The following is a 16072-nucleotide window of genomic DNA, read 5'->3' on the forward strand; positions in this document are numbered from 1 at the left end:
TCTGTTAACATGCTTGGATACAGCACTCTGTGAACAGCCAGCTTCTTTGGCAATGAATGTTTGTGGCTTACCCTCCTTGTGAAGGGTGTCAATGATTGTCTTCTGGACAACTGTCAGATCAGCAGTCTTCCCCATGATTGTGCAGCCTAGTGAACCAAACTGAGAGACCATTTTGAAGGCTCAGGAAACCTTTGCAGGTGTTTTGAGTTGATTAGCTGATTGGCATGTCACCATATTCTAATTTTTTGAGATAGTGAATTGGTGGGTTTTTGTTAAATGTGAGCCAAAATCATCACAATTAAAAGAACCAAAGACTTAAACTACTTCAGTCTTTGTGCATTGAATTTATTTAATACACGAGTTTCACAATTTGAGTTGAATTACTGAAATAAATGAACTTTTCCACGACATTCTAATTTATTGAGATGCACCTGTATTTCATTTTCTTCATAATTTCTCTAACATGTTTTGTGCAGTGTAAAATTAGGTTATAAAAAGTTATCAAACTCATCTTAACACGTGAGGAACCCCGACTAGACATGTGTATTTCAATTAGTATTAATCTTTCCTATCCTTTCATTCCAGGAGTGATTAAACATTAACTTAACATGAAAAAATAGATTAACTTAAACTTATAAACTTGTAGATAGTTCTTGAAAAGCACACAAGCTACCAGTTTGCATCACTTCAGTCAGGATATCCTCTTGAAATCATTCAATATTTAAGATGTTTTTCAGTCTCAAGGCCTTATTTCACACTCTCAGTATCTCTGAATCATCTATAAATGTGCCCCAGAAAGTTTATAATAATCTCAAGTTTCAAGTCCTCTTAAAATGAAGAACAAGACATGTACGCAATGTTGCAATGACTGTATTGTTCAACAAAGTTGCAGGAATCCGACTTTTACTTGCAAAACAAGTCACTGAAAAGCATAAAAATAATTATCAATTCTTACATCACGACTTATCGAAAACTGCATTTACTTAATAATAAATTGTTAGTTACTAAAACAACAACCCCCCCCAAAAAAAAGTGTTCATGTACACAAACATTTATCAAATCTACGTGTCCTGTTTTTGGTTAACTACATCGACTGTAATGCTACGCTTCTTCGAAGTACGCAATAAACACATTTCATCACATGAAAGGTTCATCTCAGGAAGTTCAGTGGCAAAAGTTCTGCCACTTTAGACAGAGAATAAAGGTGTTTGCTGGAATAACAAAGGCACAAGTGACTACAAAAATAATTCACTGCTCGCAGTTGGCATGTTTCGGTAAGGTGCTCTTCCCTTACGAGGAGGGTTGGGAACAGCCGAGATTCTTGATACATGAACTTAAAGACTAACAAAATGTCTCTAGTTTGATTTGAAATGTGATCATCCATTAGGGTACATGTAAGATCTCATCTAGGGAAGCCAAAGACTGGACAGATTCAGACATAAAACAGACAACAAAGTCCCGATGTTCCACAGCAAAAGAAATCTAATGACAGTAGAACAAGGACATGGGGATATCTAATGTCCCCCAACACCACAGCGGTCCATACAGGTTTAAAAACAGGAAAAAGACCCAAATGAAATGCTTGGAGTTTTGTTTTGGCAACACTGATATACTATTGACAGGGTGGCACACTGGTAAAAACACCTGGCGCCGATTTAAAGAGTGTTCAGCAGTCTGTGCGTGCGCTGTGCTTGCTGGCAACAGCTTGTTTGGGAAGGGAGGCTAGCGGTTGTTCTTCATGGCATCCTTGGCAGCCAAAATCAGAGGAGTGAGACTTGAGAGAGGTTTAGCCAGCTTCAGGAAGGGATGCTGAAGAAAACAGAAGGTTTGTTCAATGAACAGAGGCTACACAAAGACAACAAAATCTAGCTATTTCTTAAACACTAGCACATAAATCACTCTTGTTGAACCTGCAAAAGCTCTTTGCTTCCACCCCTCTTATCTACGTCCATTTCCAGACAGCGACTCAGGAAGTCTCGGAAAATTGGCGACAGCTTTTCAGGACTCTGTAGCTCTGGAGTTCCATTGGTAGCAATCAGATAGAGCGCCTGAGTGAGAAAGAGTTAGAATTAAGGTGCATTTCCATTCAAGGAATAAGATCAGTTGAAATTGCCAAGCCTTGTAGCCATTCCTTCTTAACTAATATTTAACTGTATCAGTGGCATAAAGTTGAACTCTGCTCCATTTCAACCCATCACTAACAGTCCCGGCCACTCATGTCACCTCAAATGGATGACTACCAGTGAAAATGAATGACTTACAGTCTCTTTGTTTAAAAGAGTAATCTACATTACACCAACGTACCCTCAGTGGATTCTCATTGAGGTACGGCGGTTCTCCCTCCACCATTTCGATAGCCATGATGCCCAAAGACCAGATGTCAACTTTGGGTCCATAGGCTTTGCGAGTCACCACCTCTGGAGCCATCCAATATGGGGTACCCACCATTGTGCTCCTCTTACTTTGTTCAGGGGTGATCTGGGCGCAGAATCCAAAGTCCGCTGCAAAGCAGGAATGGAAATGAAGATGGGTTTAGAGAGAGAAACACAGATGGACAATTGTAGACCACGTAAGACCTTAATTTTATATGAATGTAAACGAAGTACAGTCCGATAAATGGGTCGTACTATTGTGCACCTTGTTGTTGATCGTGATGTCAACCAAAAATTACATACATTTTTCCAAAACAAATTTCAGGAGACCAAAACTCTATTGGAATATCCTTGAAATCTGATGATAAACTTTTGAGTAATTTCTATATTTAGCCCATGTTCTACATCTAGACGATCAGGTGCATGTCGCTAAAAACAAGCAGCTCGGCAAAGTTATGCACACAACTAGCTAACTGGATGCACAATCATGAAATCAGCTGGTTTGGAAGTATTAACTGGCTAGCTGCTACCTAGCCCTGCTGTCATGTAAACCAGTAATGAGGTGAAGTAGTCGCTAGTGTGCTAGCTATCCGGCTAATATGATATTGTTGTGTACTGAACAAAACAGCACTGACAATGCAATACAGCTATCGACTGAACACAACCGAAACTCTGACATCAATACTATTGCTGTGCATTGCCATTTATGTACTATTTAGTTCAAAGTTTTTTCATGATCCATAGTCACATCCGCTAATTTCTGTTAAGTCTTATGTAGGATTAAATTCTAAACAGAGTATACTTCTTGAACTTCAAAATTAAAAGGTAGCTTACCCAGTGAAGTTTACTTGTAAACAAACTAGTTATGTTTACATCAATTTCTGAGGTCTAACAATCATGTGGAATGCATTTCCTTCTTCATTAAGGGCATGATCAGTATGAAAAAAAAAAAAAAGATTTGTGATAATATTATTGGCCATATCGCTCAGCCCAATAGTCAAATTAAATAGGACATCTACTCTCACTAAGGTCCATTATTGGGTTTATAGTGGCCCAGTTTGATTCAAATTGCACTACTTGCAACAGTTATGAAGACAAGTTGAAGAGAACTGAGAACTGATGTTGCTGCCGACATTTAAAGATATGCATGCGATAACTAGCAGTCCCCTAAACCTTATCAGCGAACATCAAAATACTTGTGAAATTTCTTCAAATTTATATGAGTGCACAGAAAGGCCTGGGTGCTCTAGGGTGAACTTAAAAAAAAAAAAAAAAAAAAAAAAAAAACACTTAATTGCTGTGAACTTTGGGTCGGTTTGTTCACATATATACAGTGAACCAAATCCGAGCTTGTTTGTAACTGCTTTAGAATCACCTCATTTTGTCAAACAAGAGGTCAACTTTTCCGAGTTCATAATTAGCTTTCACTGAAGCTAAACCAAACTCTTTCAAAGACTTGGATAAAACTCAAACGTCTAGCACCTTCCACTGAGATGCACCTAACCACAATTAATACCTTTGTCCACTGAGCTAATCTAACTGAACGTCATGCTCAACACAGTCCATTCGTAAAAACAAGAGGGTTACGGTGTAGAACTGAGAACGTACTGAGCTTGACAGAACCGTCCATTCCAAGAAGTACGTTGTCACTCTTGATGTCTCGATGAATGACTTGATTTGCATGCAAAAATTCAAGTGCTTGCAAACACTGTGAGATAACAGACAAGAGGAAGTTCATTAGTTAAGCGACACACTTTCTTCCTGTTAACACATATTTGGCTGAATTTAGAACACGGCTCAAATGTACCTTAATTTTCAGGACAGTTATTATTGAAATAAATTAAAAAAAAAAAAAAAAAAGAAAAAAAAGAAAATGTTTTTTTTTTTGCTAATTGAAACATTTATTGAACAAAAACAAAACTGAAAAAAAAAACAACAACAACATTAATAATAATAATAAATACATAAAAAAAAAAAAACATTTTACTTTTAGGTATACAGTAAATTATAAAATTTCTGACTTCCTTAACCATAAAAATGCCACAAGATAGTAAAAGGAATATTCTGGGTTCAATACAAGTTAAACGCAATCGGTAGCATTTGTGGCATAACGTTGATTCCACAAGAATTAATTTAGACTTTTCTTACAAAAAAAAAAAAAAAATATGGGTTTCAGTGAATAGGGCCAATCTGAAAATGATAAAATACTCACATGTTTCAAAAGTATAGCCACAAGATGTAAACAATAAGCGTGTTCACATGAGTTTAGTGTGAAAACAAATAAATACAATTTGCTTACTACCCTATTTGTGTAGTTATACGCAATTTTACAACTTGCTTGCTATGACAGTGTAACGCCATAAACCATAAAAAATTAAGATTTAAACAACTGTACAGCTCAAAAAATGCACGTTTTAACAGAAGAATCAATGTAAGTGCTTTTATAAAATTATAAGCTTCAAATTTCTGTCTTTAAACCCTCCAAAAATTGGCCCCATTCACTTCCATTGTAAGTGCCTTACTGTAACCTTGATTTTTGCTATTTTTAAAAAAGAAAATGAGAAACGAGTCAAAATTTTTTGTGGAAATCAACATTATGCCAAAAATGCTGTCGACTGAGCTTAACTTGTATATTTCTCTAACTTTGGCAGCCCTAACATAATACATTTTTTGAGTATCCTTAAAATAAAAAAAATAAGAAAAACCTTGACTAAATATTACAATCATAGAGTAAAAAAGTAATGCAAACTAAACTAAATTGAAGGGACAAACTGAAAAAACAAAAAAACAAAATTCAAACTATAATAAACCTGCGTTTAGCGAAATTAGACCTGATTCTGCCCTTGAATGCCATCATATTTTTTTTATTTTAAAGAGAAAGTTTAAACTTCTACACACCTCTCGACATACAGCAGCAATCTGGGCTTCATCCATACACGTTTCGGTTACCACATCTGTGAGCGAGCCGCCCGCCAAGTATTCCATCACTACAAATAGCTCCTCCCCGACCAGAAAACTGTACCAGACACATGGTTAAAACATCAAAACCCATATGGAATCAACGTTACCAGTTAAAGTCCACTTAAAAGTCAATATCACATGGCATTCTGAACACGTTTTACTTCAATACTGTGATATTTCCAAATGTGTTACCTGTCTACGAAGTTTACGATGTTTGGATTCTTTAGCTCCTTCATAACAAGTATTTCATTGATAATGAGCTCTTTCTTGGGCTGCTTTTGCAGGTTGATCTGTTTGATGGCCACCTGAGAGACAGAAACACACCATGTTAAATGGACATCTAATTCCAGCACCGTTTCTCTGAATGTCCCCCTGTCTCTCTATTGCGTTACCTCCTGTCCAGTGGCAACATCAATGGCAGTGAACACTGTTCCCGAAGCTCTGTAAAAAACCAATTGTTTGTTTATCATCTTTCTAATAGCATCTGTATTTTAAAGGCGTTTGCATTGCTTTCAGAATGTGACGTTGGTTCAATTTTGATTTCATGTTGATTTCAGGATCATAATTGACCTACCCTTGTCCAATCTTCTCGTATCGTGTATATTTCTTTTTTGGATCCCCAATACTGACTATGGTTCCTGTGCAAGTACAAAGAGAAAACACATTTGAGTCTTACAGTAAGAGAAGTGAAACCACTTAGAGACTGTTACGTAATAATGCAGTGACGTACTCAGCTTGTCCATGATCTCCTCGTCGGTCATTTTGCCCTTTTTGGGTCTCTGTCGGTCGGCGGCCTTCGACGCAACCTCACTGTCCGGAGATGTCAAAGGGGGAGGGATGGGGTCGATGACAGATGGTCGAGTCAACATCTGAAGAAATAAAGACAGACACATATATGATCAAAACATTATGTTCCAGGAGAAATACTTGCGGGTTTGGAACAATATGTTCGTCAAACTATTCCTTACACTCTTGGTGTGTTCTGGTCGGGGTGCAACGACAGGCGGTGGCATCTCCTCGTCCTCGTCTTCCTCATCGTCATCAACGGTTTTGATTGGAGATGAAGGCTCTGGTGTTTTCTTGACAGGCTGTGGATTCAGGGAGGGAACAAGTTTTAATGTATTATTTTTATTTGGTAAGTAGTTTAGAACCAGCTTAACTGATCTCGCTTAATTGATACATACCGATTGTTCACCAGAGGGAAATCCATCCTTCTCTATTTCAAACAAGGTAAGAAAAATGATCAGTACAACATCACTTGATATGTTCTAAAATATGCCATTTTGCTCAAGTAATTGACTTATAATTTTTAGATTAATGTCTATATTCTGTTTAAGCTTTATTCGGAAAAAGACGTTTACATGCTCTACAGATATTGGTATATTCCTGTATACAGAATATTCAGAATAAACCAAGAACACCGTTCTCTTCTGGAAATTGCAAATTGTAGGTCAGGTTTGTAAATGTCTTATTCTGGTTTACATAAACTTACAGAATCTGAATATGACCAAATATCAGATATTCTTGCGCATTTAAATGCAGTCGCCGAGTACAAACATACTCCAGACCTGAGGAGAAGCTGAGGTACTTCTGCCGGCCGTTCCCCGTGGAGTCGTAGAACTTGAGGACATCTAGGACGGCTTGCGGGTTCTTCTTCTGCTCAGACTTGGTGATGTTGGAGGTCTGCAGTAACCTCGCCCACTGCTCTGGCATCCCCTGTAAGACATCATTTATGGTATCAGTGGACAGAAAAACTGAATACTGTCAGATACACGGACTTACATAACTGATTATTTATTTGAAAGAGAGAGGGGCTGGGGGATATTTTCAAATTTCACGATATATTTGGGATTATTTTGACAATGTAAAGTTAAATAATGGGGTGTTTCTTTAACTGGGCAGTTTTAGCACTTCTAGAATGTCTCTTTAAAACATTTTTCACACTCTCAGTAAGTTTATTGAAAGGGTCTACTAACAACGTCCAACAGCGTATGTACATGCGTCACAAGATATCTCATTTTTGTCATTATAATTCCCAACACAGCTTCATTTCCAGCACATCTCAAATTCTGAATTATGTTTAATAGATTTCTGTGGTGGAAATGACGCTGATGGAAATGACATTTGTAACGTTTTTTCAAATAACTCCTTTGTCTTGCTAGGGCTACTCATAGCTAACATTTTTATTTATTCAAAATACATCAAATTAAATCTTTTCAAACTTTTTTTTTTTTCTTTGTCTTGTCTCATATTTCATCTCAAGCATGCTCTTCACTGACACTTTTGTCGACTTCATTAACAAGTACAATAACTTTTGTGGTTGCCGTTTATATGCAACTATCAAGTCCTGGCGATAACGTTAAAGAAATGACGGAAATGCACTCTCACCGTAAACTCCCCCGTGACGGCATCAAAACCCACATGGATTGTGTGCTCGAAATCTGATGGTGGGGATATCTCTGGTCTTTCTTTATCTCTGTCTTTCCTTCGACCACCTGATATGTGACATACAGTCCACAAACAACCAAGTTTCACTTTCACCATTCACTTTAACACATTTGAGAGAATACTGAACACTGTATTATCGAAAACAAAGTGTGAAACAAAGTGAGACATCTCTGGAGGCCACAATAAGTACATTAGCACACAAACCGGAATGTAAACTCAAAACGAAACAGCTATAATAATGCAGACTAAACCCACTGCTACTTCTAACACCTCCATGGTGCGAAGAATGAAATGCATACAGGTTTGAACAACATGAGGGTGAGTTACACTTTAATACGTAGGGTTATGAGTGTGTTCAAACTAATTAAGTAATGTTCATAAACATACGCACCCTTCTCGGCTCCTGAGAAGATGGAGATTATTTTATTCCGAGGTTTGCGCTCCTCCGGAACCGAGGGGAGGGGCTTGGAGCTGTGATTGGCGGAGAGCGTGTGGTCCTTCCCGCCACCACTGAAGATTGTGCTACTCATCCTCACAGGCGGAGCGGGTGGCTTGTCCTCCAGATCCCCATTATCACACATGATCCCAGAGAAAGGGTGGATGAAGAGAGAAGGAAATTAAGGAGGAGTGGGTTGAGGGGGAGCGTATGGAGTGATGCAGGTGGAGATAAAGAAAAGGAGTTAGAGCTGGAGAAGAGAAAGAAGCGAGGAAAAGCACAATGGAGAGACGGAGAGATGAGCGATGCGGACATAAAGCATCAGCATAAAAGCATATTGACTCTCTCTGGAACCCCCATTAAGCTATATTTACAATACATAACTAGTAATTTAACCATCAGACCCTAATGTTATGTAATCGACTAATAGTAGTGTGGCCAATGGTCAGTATACAACATACAAATTTACTTTACTCAAAAGGGCAGCAACTAAGGATTATTTTGATAATCGATTAATCTAATGATTATTAGAACGATTATTCGACTATTATGCGATTATTGCGACGATTAATCATTAGCTCTTAACCGATTATTCAGCTTGTGCCCCGACTTAAAAGGTTGTAAACGTGCTTACTAACAATAAAGAGGACAAAATCATCTTTTAAAAATACCTCTAAATGACATTCACTGAATTACAGGGGAAAATACTTTTTAAGTTTAATTCAGTAAAGAAATTCACTGCAAAAAATCCTATTGTTATCAAGTGTTTTTGTCTTGTTTTCCATTTAAAATTGTCTAAAAATCCTTTAAAAAAAGATGCATTCACCTGAGAAGCGGCATAAAAGATATTTAGACTTGCTTTAAGAGAATGTATCTTAAATATAAGTGTATTTTGTATATAAGAGTTTTTCACTTGGTTATACTTCTGCGAGTGCAGTAAATACAAAATATACTTATATTCAAGATCTATTCTCTAAAAGCGAGTCTAAATATCTTATATGCTGCTTCCCAGGTGAATGGTGAATTTTTATATATTTTAAAATATTTGTATTTTAATATTATATTCAACATTCTCAGATAACAATATTCTCTTCTGCAGTATAGCTGCTAAAGTAAATGTTGTTTTAAAGGAGTTTTAGATATTTATATTGGAAAACAAGCCAAAACAAAAACAAATCAAAAACGTATTTTGTTGCAGTGTGTAATGGGGCGAAGACTTCCCTCTCTCATCTTTCGGTTCACGTCACTCCATCTTTAACTCACAAAAAAACAAATTCTCTCTTATTAATAAAGCTGCGTATTGCCAGTTTTCTTCAAGATAAGAAATGCACAGTGACACATATATTATGATTCAATAAATCACGAGTCATCACGTTATAGTCCAGCTGCATTAAGCGTGGGAGTGTCCCGTGACAGAGTGTACACCAGCCGGATGCAGTTTCAATCTCTCCCCCTTAGATCGGGACATTCGCACAACTCATAGAAGAGGTGCTGACCGCACAGAGAAACAGCAGTTTCGGAGTTTGTAGTTATTTACATGATCTGCTTCCATTTTATTTGAACCAATCTAAATGGTCAAATATCAGCCGATTAATCGACCTGGCGGTGCAGATAATCCTTACAAAGTTTATAAGCAGTGGTTTTGTACATCTAATAACTCTTCAAATTTAGAATGATTAACCCTATGCTTTCCAATATCTCTAACAGTCAGCGTATAACTGATCCATACCGTGACTTAGCGACAAGTGAATGTAATTATTTCAGATAGGCCTATCTCACTTGATATTAGTGTGTTTTCAAGGTGTCATTGGGCTGGAAGGTATTTTATAACTCAAAAAAGTAAAGTATAATCAAATCCCAAGACATTTCAAGCTAGCAGTTATCAAACCACTTATCAAGAAACCTCAGCTTGATCCTGGAGAGTTGGCTAATTACATCCCGATCGCAAATCTCCCATTTGTCTAAAATACTTGAAAAGGTAGTGTCCTCCCAATTAGGTTCTTTTTTTAAACAGAGAAATGGTATCTGTGAAGAATTTCAGTCAGAATTTAGGCCCCATCATAGAACAGAGACTGCACTTCTCAGAGTTACAAATGACTTGCTTTTATCATTCGGCCACGGCTGCATCTCTATTCTATTGCTTTTACATCTTAGTGCTGCCTTTGACACCATAGATCAAGAAATTCTCTTGGATATGCTTGAGAATAATGTTGGCATTTGTGGAGAGGCATTAGCATGGTTTTAGGTCCTATTTATCTGACCGCTACAACTTTATTTGTGTAAACGAGGCACTTTCAGATCAAGTAGATGTATGGAGTGCCGCAGGGCTCAGTTTTAAGGCCTCTACATTTCCCTTTACATGTGCTTTCCCTGGGAGACTTTATCAGGAACCATGGAATTAGTTTTCACTGCTATGCCGATGATACTCAGCTATAAATCTCCTCAAGACCTGATGAAATTTCCCAATTTTCCAAGTTAGCAGAGTGTATCAATGATATCAAAGACAAAATGGCTAGAAATGTCCTTCTGCTCAATTCTGACAGAGGTACTAGGCTCATTATTGGCTCATTATTAATTAATTTGTCTGTTACATCATCTTCTAAAGTTAAGAACTTGGGTGTTATGTTTGTGTCACATTTTCCATGTTTGTAGAACTGCATTTTCCCACCTCAGAAATACTGCTAAAGTTCGAAATTCAAGAGAAACACATTTTAAGGTTTGTTTACAGTGGTCAGTCACATCTAATGACTAGATTAGACTTTAGATAAATAGATTACACTAGAATAAGGTTGATCAAACAACTTACAATAAAAAATAATAACTATAGACTCCCAAGCATGCTTACAGCCTACATGTGTATCATCTATACCTTGATCAAGAAGATATTAAATCAACCACCTTATTTCAGACAGCTGACCTGAGATTAGTGTTTTCAGCAAGTAAGGAGTCTGGGTGGTGTTTTTATAAGTCTAGTAAGTCATATAAATGTTCTGATATGAATATCTGCATGAATAGGCAATACCAGGCTAGCAAGATAAAGCAACATAAATGCAGAAGAGCCACACGCTGCCTATAAACACTCAGGCACACATAGAAATATAATCAGTGTTGGGTGTAATGCATTACTAAGTAATTAATTACTGTAACTAAATTACTTTTTGTTGAAAAAAGTAAAGTAAGGGATTTCTCTTAAATTTTCAGTAATTTAATTACAGTTACTTCTGAAGTAATTGTGTTAAATACTGTATAGACTGTAGAACAATTCTATATAAAACAATAAAATAAATCGAAATTTAATGTCTAATGTTAAAATATGTTTTCAAATTTAACGCCGCCCCCTTAAATTCTTTGGTCAGTTCATGAATAATTAATTTGATTTTATATGATTTATTTGAAAGAATTAAAAGAACAGTTTCACGTCTATCCTTGTATTTTTCATCTGGTCGAGGTTGATCAGGGTGTTAGAAAGTAATTAGTAATAAGTAATGCAATTAATTTTCAAACAGAGTAATTAGTACAGTAATCTAATTACACTGTAGAAGATGTAATTAGTAGTTAGTCATTAATTACTTTTTAGAGTAACTTACCCAACACTGAATATAATAATAGAAGCTGTCTCCAAACATAGTGAGTTCCCTACCTAGACAACCAATCAAAAAGCATTTGTAACGTTCGAATCACCTATAAACGCTCAAAATGCTGTCTAGATAGGTAGCACACTAGATTTAGAGAATCTCGGGGTTTGGTCGGCACTTACCTGTGAAACTGAACTCAAACTTCACTTTCAAGAGATTTTCTGTCTAGCAAAGGGCTTTAGGTAAAGTAGAAGCCCCGTCCGATCGTTTCTAGGCGGTTATTTGTACTATTTCGTTTTATTTATAGTACTTTTTGTGTTGGTTTTGGGAAGGGGAGGCGCCCACCAGCGTCTCATTATGCCCTCACGACTGCAGAAGCGAATGTTTCCGGTGTATGGGATTGAGAGGAAGTGAATGACAAAATAAAAGTCACCAGTAATTGTTTTAATTATTATTATTATTATTATTATTACTATTATTATTATTATTAAAAGTGCTGTAAGCGATGTTAGCAGTTCTACTACTTCCACGAGCCTTTTAATTAGACATTAGACTTTTCACAGACACATAGATATGTTTGGAGACCGTTATAATAAGAGATGTAGCAGGAGATCGTCTAATTTCATAGGTCTGAAAATTAGAAATGCTATTTGATGTCAGCAAACCCAAACAGTTACACTGACCTACTGGTGCTAGGACACGAGTTGTCAAAATCAGTGTTGGGTGTAATGCATTACTAAGTAATTAATAACTGTAACTAAATTACTTTTTCATTGATAAAAGTAAGGGACTACTCTTGATTTTTCAGTAATTTAATTACAGCTACTTCTGATGCAATTGCGTTAAATACTGTATAGACTATAGAACAATTCTACAAATGTAAAATCGAAATTTAACGTCTAATGTTAAAATGTATGTTTTCAAATTTATCGCCGCCCCCTTAAATTATTTGGCCAGTTCATGAATAATTTATTTGATATTATATGATTTATTTGAAAGAATTAAAAGAACCGTTTCATGTCTATCCTTGTATATTTCATCTGGTCGAGGTTGATACGGGTTTTAGAAAGTAATTAGTAATAAGTAATGCAATTAATTTTCAAACAGAGTAATTAGTAATCTAATTACACTGTAGAAGATGTAATTAGTATTTAGTAATTAATAACTTTTTTTTAGAGTAACTTACCCAACACTGGTCAAAAGCAACTGTAGCAAAATAACATTGTCATGTGGCAAAAGGACAGCTTTTCCCCAAAATGGGCTGCCCTGTGAACGAGCAGAATGATTGACAGGCTTCTAAGTATTCTGATTGGCTAAACCAAACATCTGACCGTGGTCATTTTTTCCAGGTGTTTACAGAACCTAGCGCTGCCACAGAGACAGGTGTGATATTTTATGGCATCTAGGCTATTTCAGTGATATCCGTCAGGTAATAGTTTTCTGTGTCATTTCACGTTTAATAATAAACAAAAGTTTTAACATCAGGTTTAATAATGCACATACCGAGCACTTTAATAGGAACACCTATACACCTACTTCTTTAAGCACTTACCTAATCAGCAGTGCAGTGCATAAAATCATACAGATGCGGGTCAGGAGCTTCAGTTAATATTCACATCAACCATCAGAATGGGGAAAAATGTGATTTAGGACCATAGAGTTCCTAATAGAATGCTCGGTGTGTGTATATAAAAAGCATGAAATTTATTACCCTACAAAGGCCAAGAACAATAAGGTACCTTAGAATAGTAATGTATATAATTTTCCAACACATTAGGGCCAAAATTACCCATTAAAAAAAAAAAAAAAGAAACTCTTTTATTTAAAATTTTCCCTGCTTAAAAAACAGCAGTTCATATGACCTCATTATTTACAGGGACCCCCTTTTCAATATTTAATGAAACAGACATTCAGTTTAATTTACAGTTGCACATTTTATTGCTGTAATAAATATTAATGTAATACCATATTACTACTGTCATATCATATTTTATATTCTTCTATATATATATATATATATATATATATATATATATATATATATATATATATCCTCCAAAAAATTGCTTTGCATGTTCAATGGAAAATTCTGGATCACACAAGGATTGGTGGTGTAATTATGGTGAAATTTACCATAATTAATCAAGTTGACTTACTTATTTACTGTTGTCCTTAACATGTCTCAGTGCTTATAAAAAAAAACAGAACATAAAATCCAAATTAACATTTAAACTTATCTGCAATTTGATCTGTAGGGTTTATGTCTTTGTTGGATGGGGAGTGCATCTTAATTTCGCTTGGGTTGATCCCCCTTGATCGTGTTGGTCAGGGGGCATCAGAAGTTTTAGGGTGGGCACAATGCCCCCCCTGAGTTTTGTGTCCATCGCTCTATAACTCTCTGCATACCCTAAACATTCATCTACTTTGTCTTTTTGTCTCAGTTAAAATGTGCCGTGCTTCCAGATTGTTCTGAGAAGGTAAATACAGCTCAGCAGAGTGACTAATACAGTGACAACACAAACTGTGATGGTCAGAGAAGAATCTCCAACTGGAATCTCCAAACTCACTGGTCCCGTTTCCTTTAAGAGGGAGACATTCAAAAAAATAATGAATCAGGAAATTGACGTTGCATGCTCTATATTGTATTCCCATTAAAACGGAGATTATATGGTATTAAGATTATGTGAAAATCCACTCTGTTACCTTCAAACCCTGGATCTCCAGCCATAAGCACATGCTCACGTTACTGAATGTACAGGGGGCGTCAACCACTTTATAATATAAACTGGGAGGTGGAGTCTTGCCTATAAGTACAAATAAAGTTGCTGTGGTACATCCCATAACAAAAAGCCATACAGATCTAGTATTCTTTCTTTTTTTTTTTTTTCTCCCCAATTTGGAACGGCCAATTCCCAATGTGTCCTAAGTCCTTGTGGTGGCGTAGTGACTCGCCTCAATCCGGGTGGTGGAGGACGAATCTCAGTTGCCTCAATCCGCACATCTTATCACGTGGCTCGTTGAGCGCGTTACCGCGGAGACGTAGTGTATGTGGAGGCTTCACGCTATTCTCCACAGCATCCACGCACAACTCACCACACGCCCCACCAAGAGCAAGAACCACATTATAGCGACCACAAGGAGGTTACCCCATGTGACTCTACCCTCCCTAGCAACCGGGCCAATTTGGTTGCTTAGGAGACCTGGCTGGAGTCACTGAGCACACCCTGGATTCGAACTCGCGACTCCAGGGGTGGTAGTCAGAGTCAATACTCGCTGAGCTACCCAGGTCCTCATGTCTATTCTTCATCTAAGTATAATTATGTTTATTCTTGTCTGTCGTCTCACTGCACTTTGAGTCACTTACATTGATCAGATCTAAGTAACAGCTTGGGTGACTCGATCTCCACTTTCACCCATTTATGGCTGGAATTTGAGGGTCTGTGATAGCGACCATGAATGGGAACCGTCGCCTCAAGTTTTCTAGAAAACTCAGATGATGGAGCAAGAAAAATGAGCGCGGTAAAACCTGAGGACAAATATTCCGGAGCTTCCAAATCAACCTCTGAATCCAGGAGAACCTACACAACAAATGTTCATGTTTCGCATTGGAATATTTCAACACAGAAACCTTATTTCGAATACTAGGCAAGATATGTTCAATATAAACATATTTTATTAATTGATATCCATTTTAAGTTGTCACCTCAAAACTAGTGTCCTGTCTCAGAGTTGCTAGCTGATATTCATCCATGTAGACTCCGCTTGGCAGTTTTTGGACTAGTAAAGCTTTTACATTATGATGTGATTTGCCATATCGAACACCATACTGGAGATCTCTATAAATCAAACAACATATATAAAACAAAACTATGTTTCAAATATGATGATTACACATAAATGAATGCATACAACTAAATAACAAGAGACCTGTCACCTGTGGAATCCTGTTTTTGCAATCTTCATTGACATTAGCACTGACTCCAACCATTCTGGTGAAAAGCAGTTGTCTCCTGAAAAAATTATGTGGAGAAAAAATGTATTTTGATCACATTTTACATTGACTGTCATTCATTTGTTATTGTGGTTATCTACTGTTTCTAATGCAAAAATAATTGTATTATGCATTTAATTATTTCATAAATACCATCTTGTGAGCTTCCATGGAGAATAAAGTAAAACACAGCTACTAAAATATAAAAATGAAGCATGTTCGATAAGCAGTCATGCTGCAATCCCGATTTTAGGCGCCAAATACTTCCGTGTTTGACGAGGCCGGTTCA

At 36.8% G+C, this 16072-nt stretch overlaps 3 protein-coding genes across 4 annotated transcripts in view; 1 reads left to right on the plus strand and 2 right to left on the minus strand.

Moving 5' to 3' along the window:
• The window catches only part of LOC127438849 (uncharacterized), a 687566-nt gene that overhangs the window by 45348 nt on the left and 626146 nt on the right, over positions 1-16072 (plus strand). The gene's annotated exons all lie outside the window — the stretch shown is intronic.
• On the minus strand, positions 855-12176 carry LOC127438821 (serine/threonine-protein kinase PAK 2-like). 2 transcript variants are annotated; one of them, XM_051694700.1, is made up of 15 exons: positions 11975-12176; positions 8173-8338; positions 7722-7828; positions 6902-7049; positions 6518-6549; positions 6302-6421; positions 6064-6202; positions 5908-5971; positions 5726-5774; positions 5526-5638; positions 5271-5388; positions 3981-4080; positions 2305-2501; positions 1911-2048; positions 855-1809 (listed from the first exon to the last, which is right to left on the minus strand). In XM_051694700.1, the coding sequence occupies exons 2-15, from the start codon at positions 8309-8311 to the stop codon at positions 1723-1725; spliced, it is 1551 nt and encodes a 516-aa protein (XP_051550660.1). In that variant the 5' UTR covers positions 8312-8338; positions 11975-12176; the 3' UTR covers positions 855-1722. The 2 variants fall into 2 exon arrangements, with proteins under 2 accessions (XP_051550660.1, XP_051550658.1); XM_051694698.1 differs by having other exon boundaries at positions 8173-8467.
• Positions 13707-16071, minus strand: pigx (phosphatidylinositol glycan anchor biosynthesis, class X). The gene is made up of 6 exons (XM_051694757.1): positions 15937-16071; positions 15727-15802; positions 15496-15628; positions 15157-15370; positions 14496-14596; positions 13707-14371 (listed from the first exon to the last, which is right to left on the minus strand). The coding sequence occupies exons 1-6, from the start codon at positions 15998-16000 to the stop codon at positions 14234-14236; spliced, it is 726 nt and encodes a 241-aa protein (XP_051550717.1). The 5' UTR covers positions 16001-16071; the 3' UTR covers positions 13707-14233.

The sequence above is a fragment of the Myxocyprinus asiaticus genome, chromosome 50, assembly GCF_019703515.2.
Source record: "Myxocyprinus asiaticus isolate MX2 ecotype Aquarium Trade chromosome 50, UBuf_Myxa_2, whole genome shotgun sequence".
Taxonomy (NCBI): domain Eukaryota; kingdom Metazoa; phylum Chordata; class Actinopteri; order Cypriniformes; family Catostomidae; genus Myxocyprinus; species Myxocyprinus asiaticus.

What these genes read in the sequence shown, in the direction of transcription:
- LOC127438821 (XM_051694698.1), bottom strand. Translation starts at nt 8,362, where the DNA reads ATGTGTGATAATGGGGATCTGGAGGACAAGCCACCCGCTCCGCCTGTG. An exon ending in GTACCTCAGCTTCTCCTCAG is followed by an intron (nt 6,550 to 6,901) that starts GTCTGGAGTATG and finishes TGTTTGAAATAG; the next exon opens with AGAAGGATGGATTTCCCTCT. An exon ending in GAAGCAAAGAGCTTTTGCAG is followed by an intron (nt 1,810 to 1,910) that starts GTTCAACAAGAG and finishes TGTTTTCTTCAG; the next exon opens with CATCCCTTCCTGAAGCTGGC.
- pigx (XM_051694757.1), bottom strand. Translation starts at nt 16,000, where the DNA reads ATGCTTCATTTTTATATTTTAGTAGCTGTGTTTTACTTTATTCTCCAT. An exon ending in CCATGGAAGCTCACAAGATG is followed by an intron (nt 15,803 to 15,936) that starts GTATTTATGAAA and finishes TAATTTTTTCAG; the next exon opens with GAGACAACTGCTTTTCACCA. An exon ending in GACAGGACACTAGTTTTGAG is followed by an intron (nt 15,371 to 15,495) that starts GTGACAACTTAA and finishes TTTGTTGTGTAG; the next exon opens with GTTCTCCTGGATTCAGAGGT.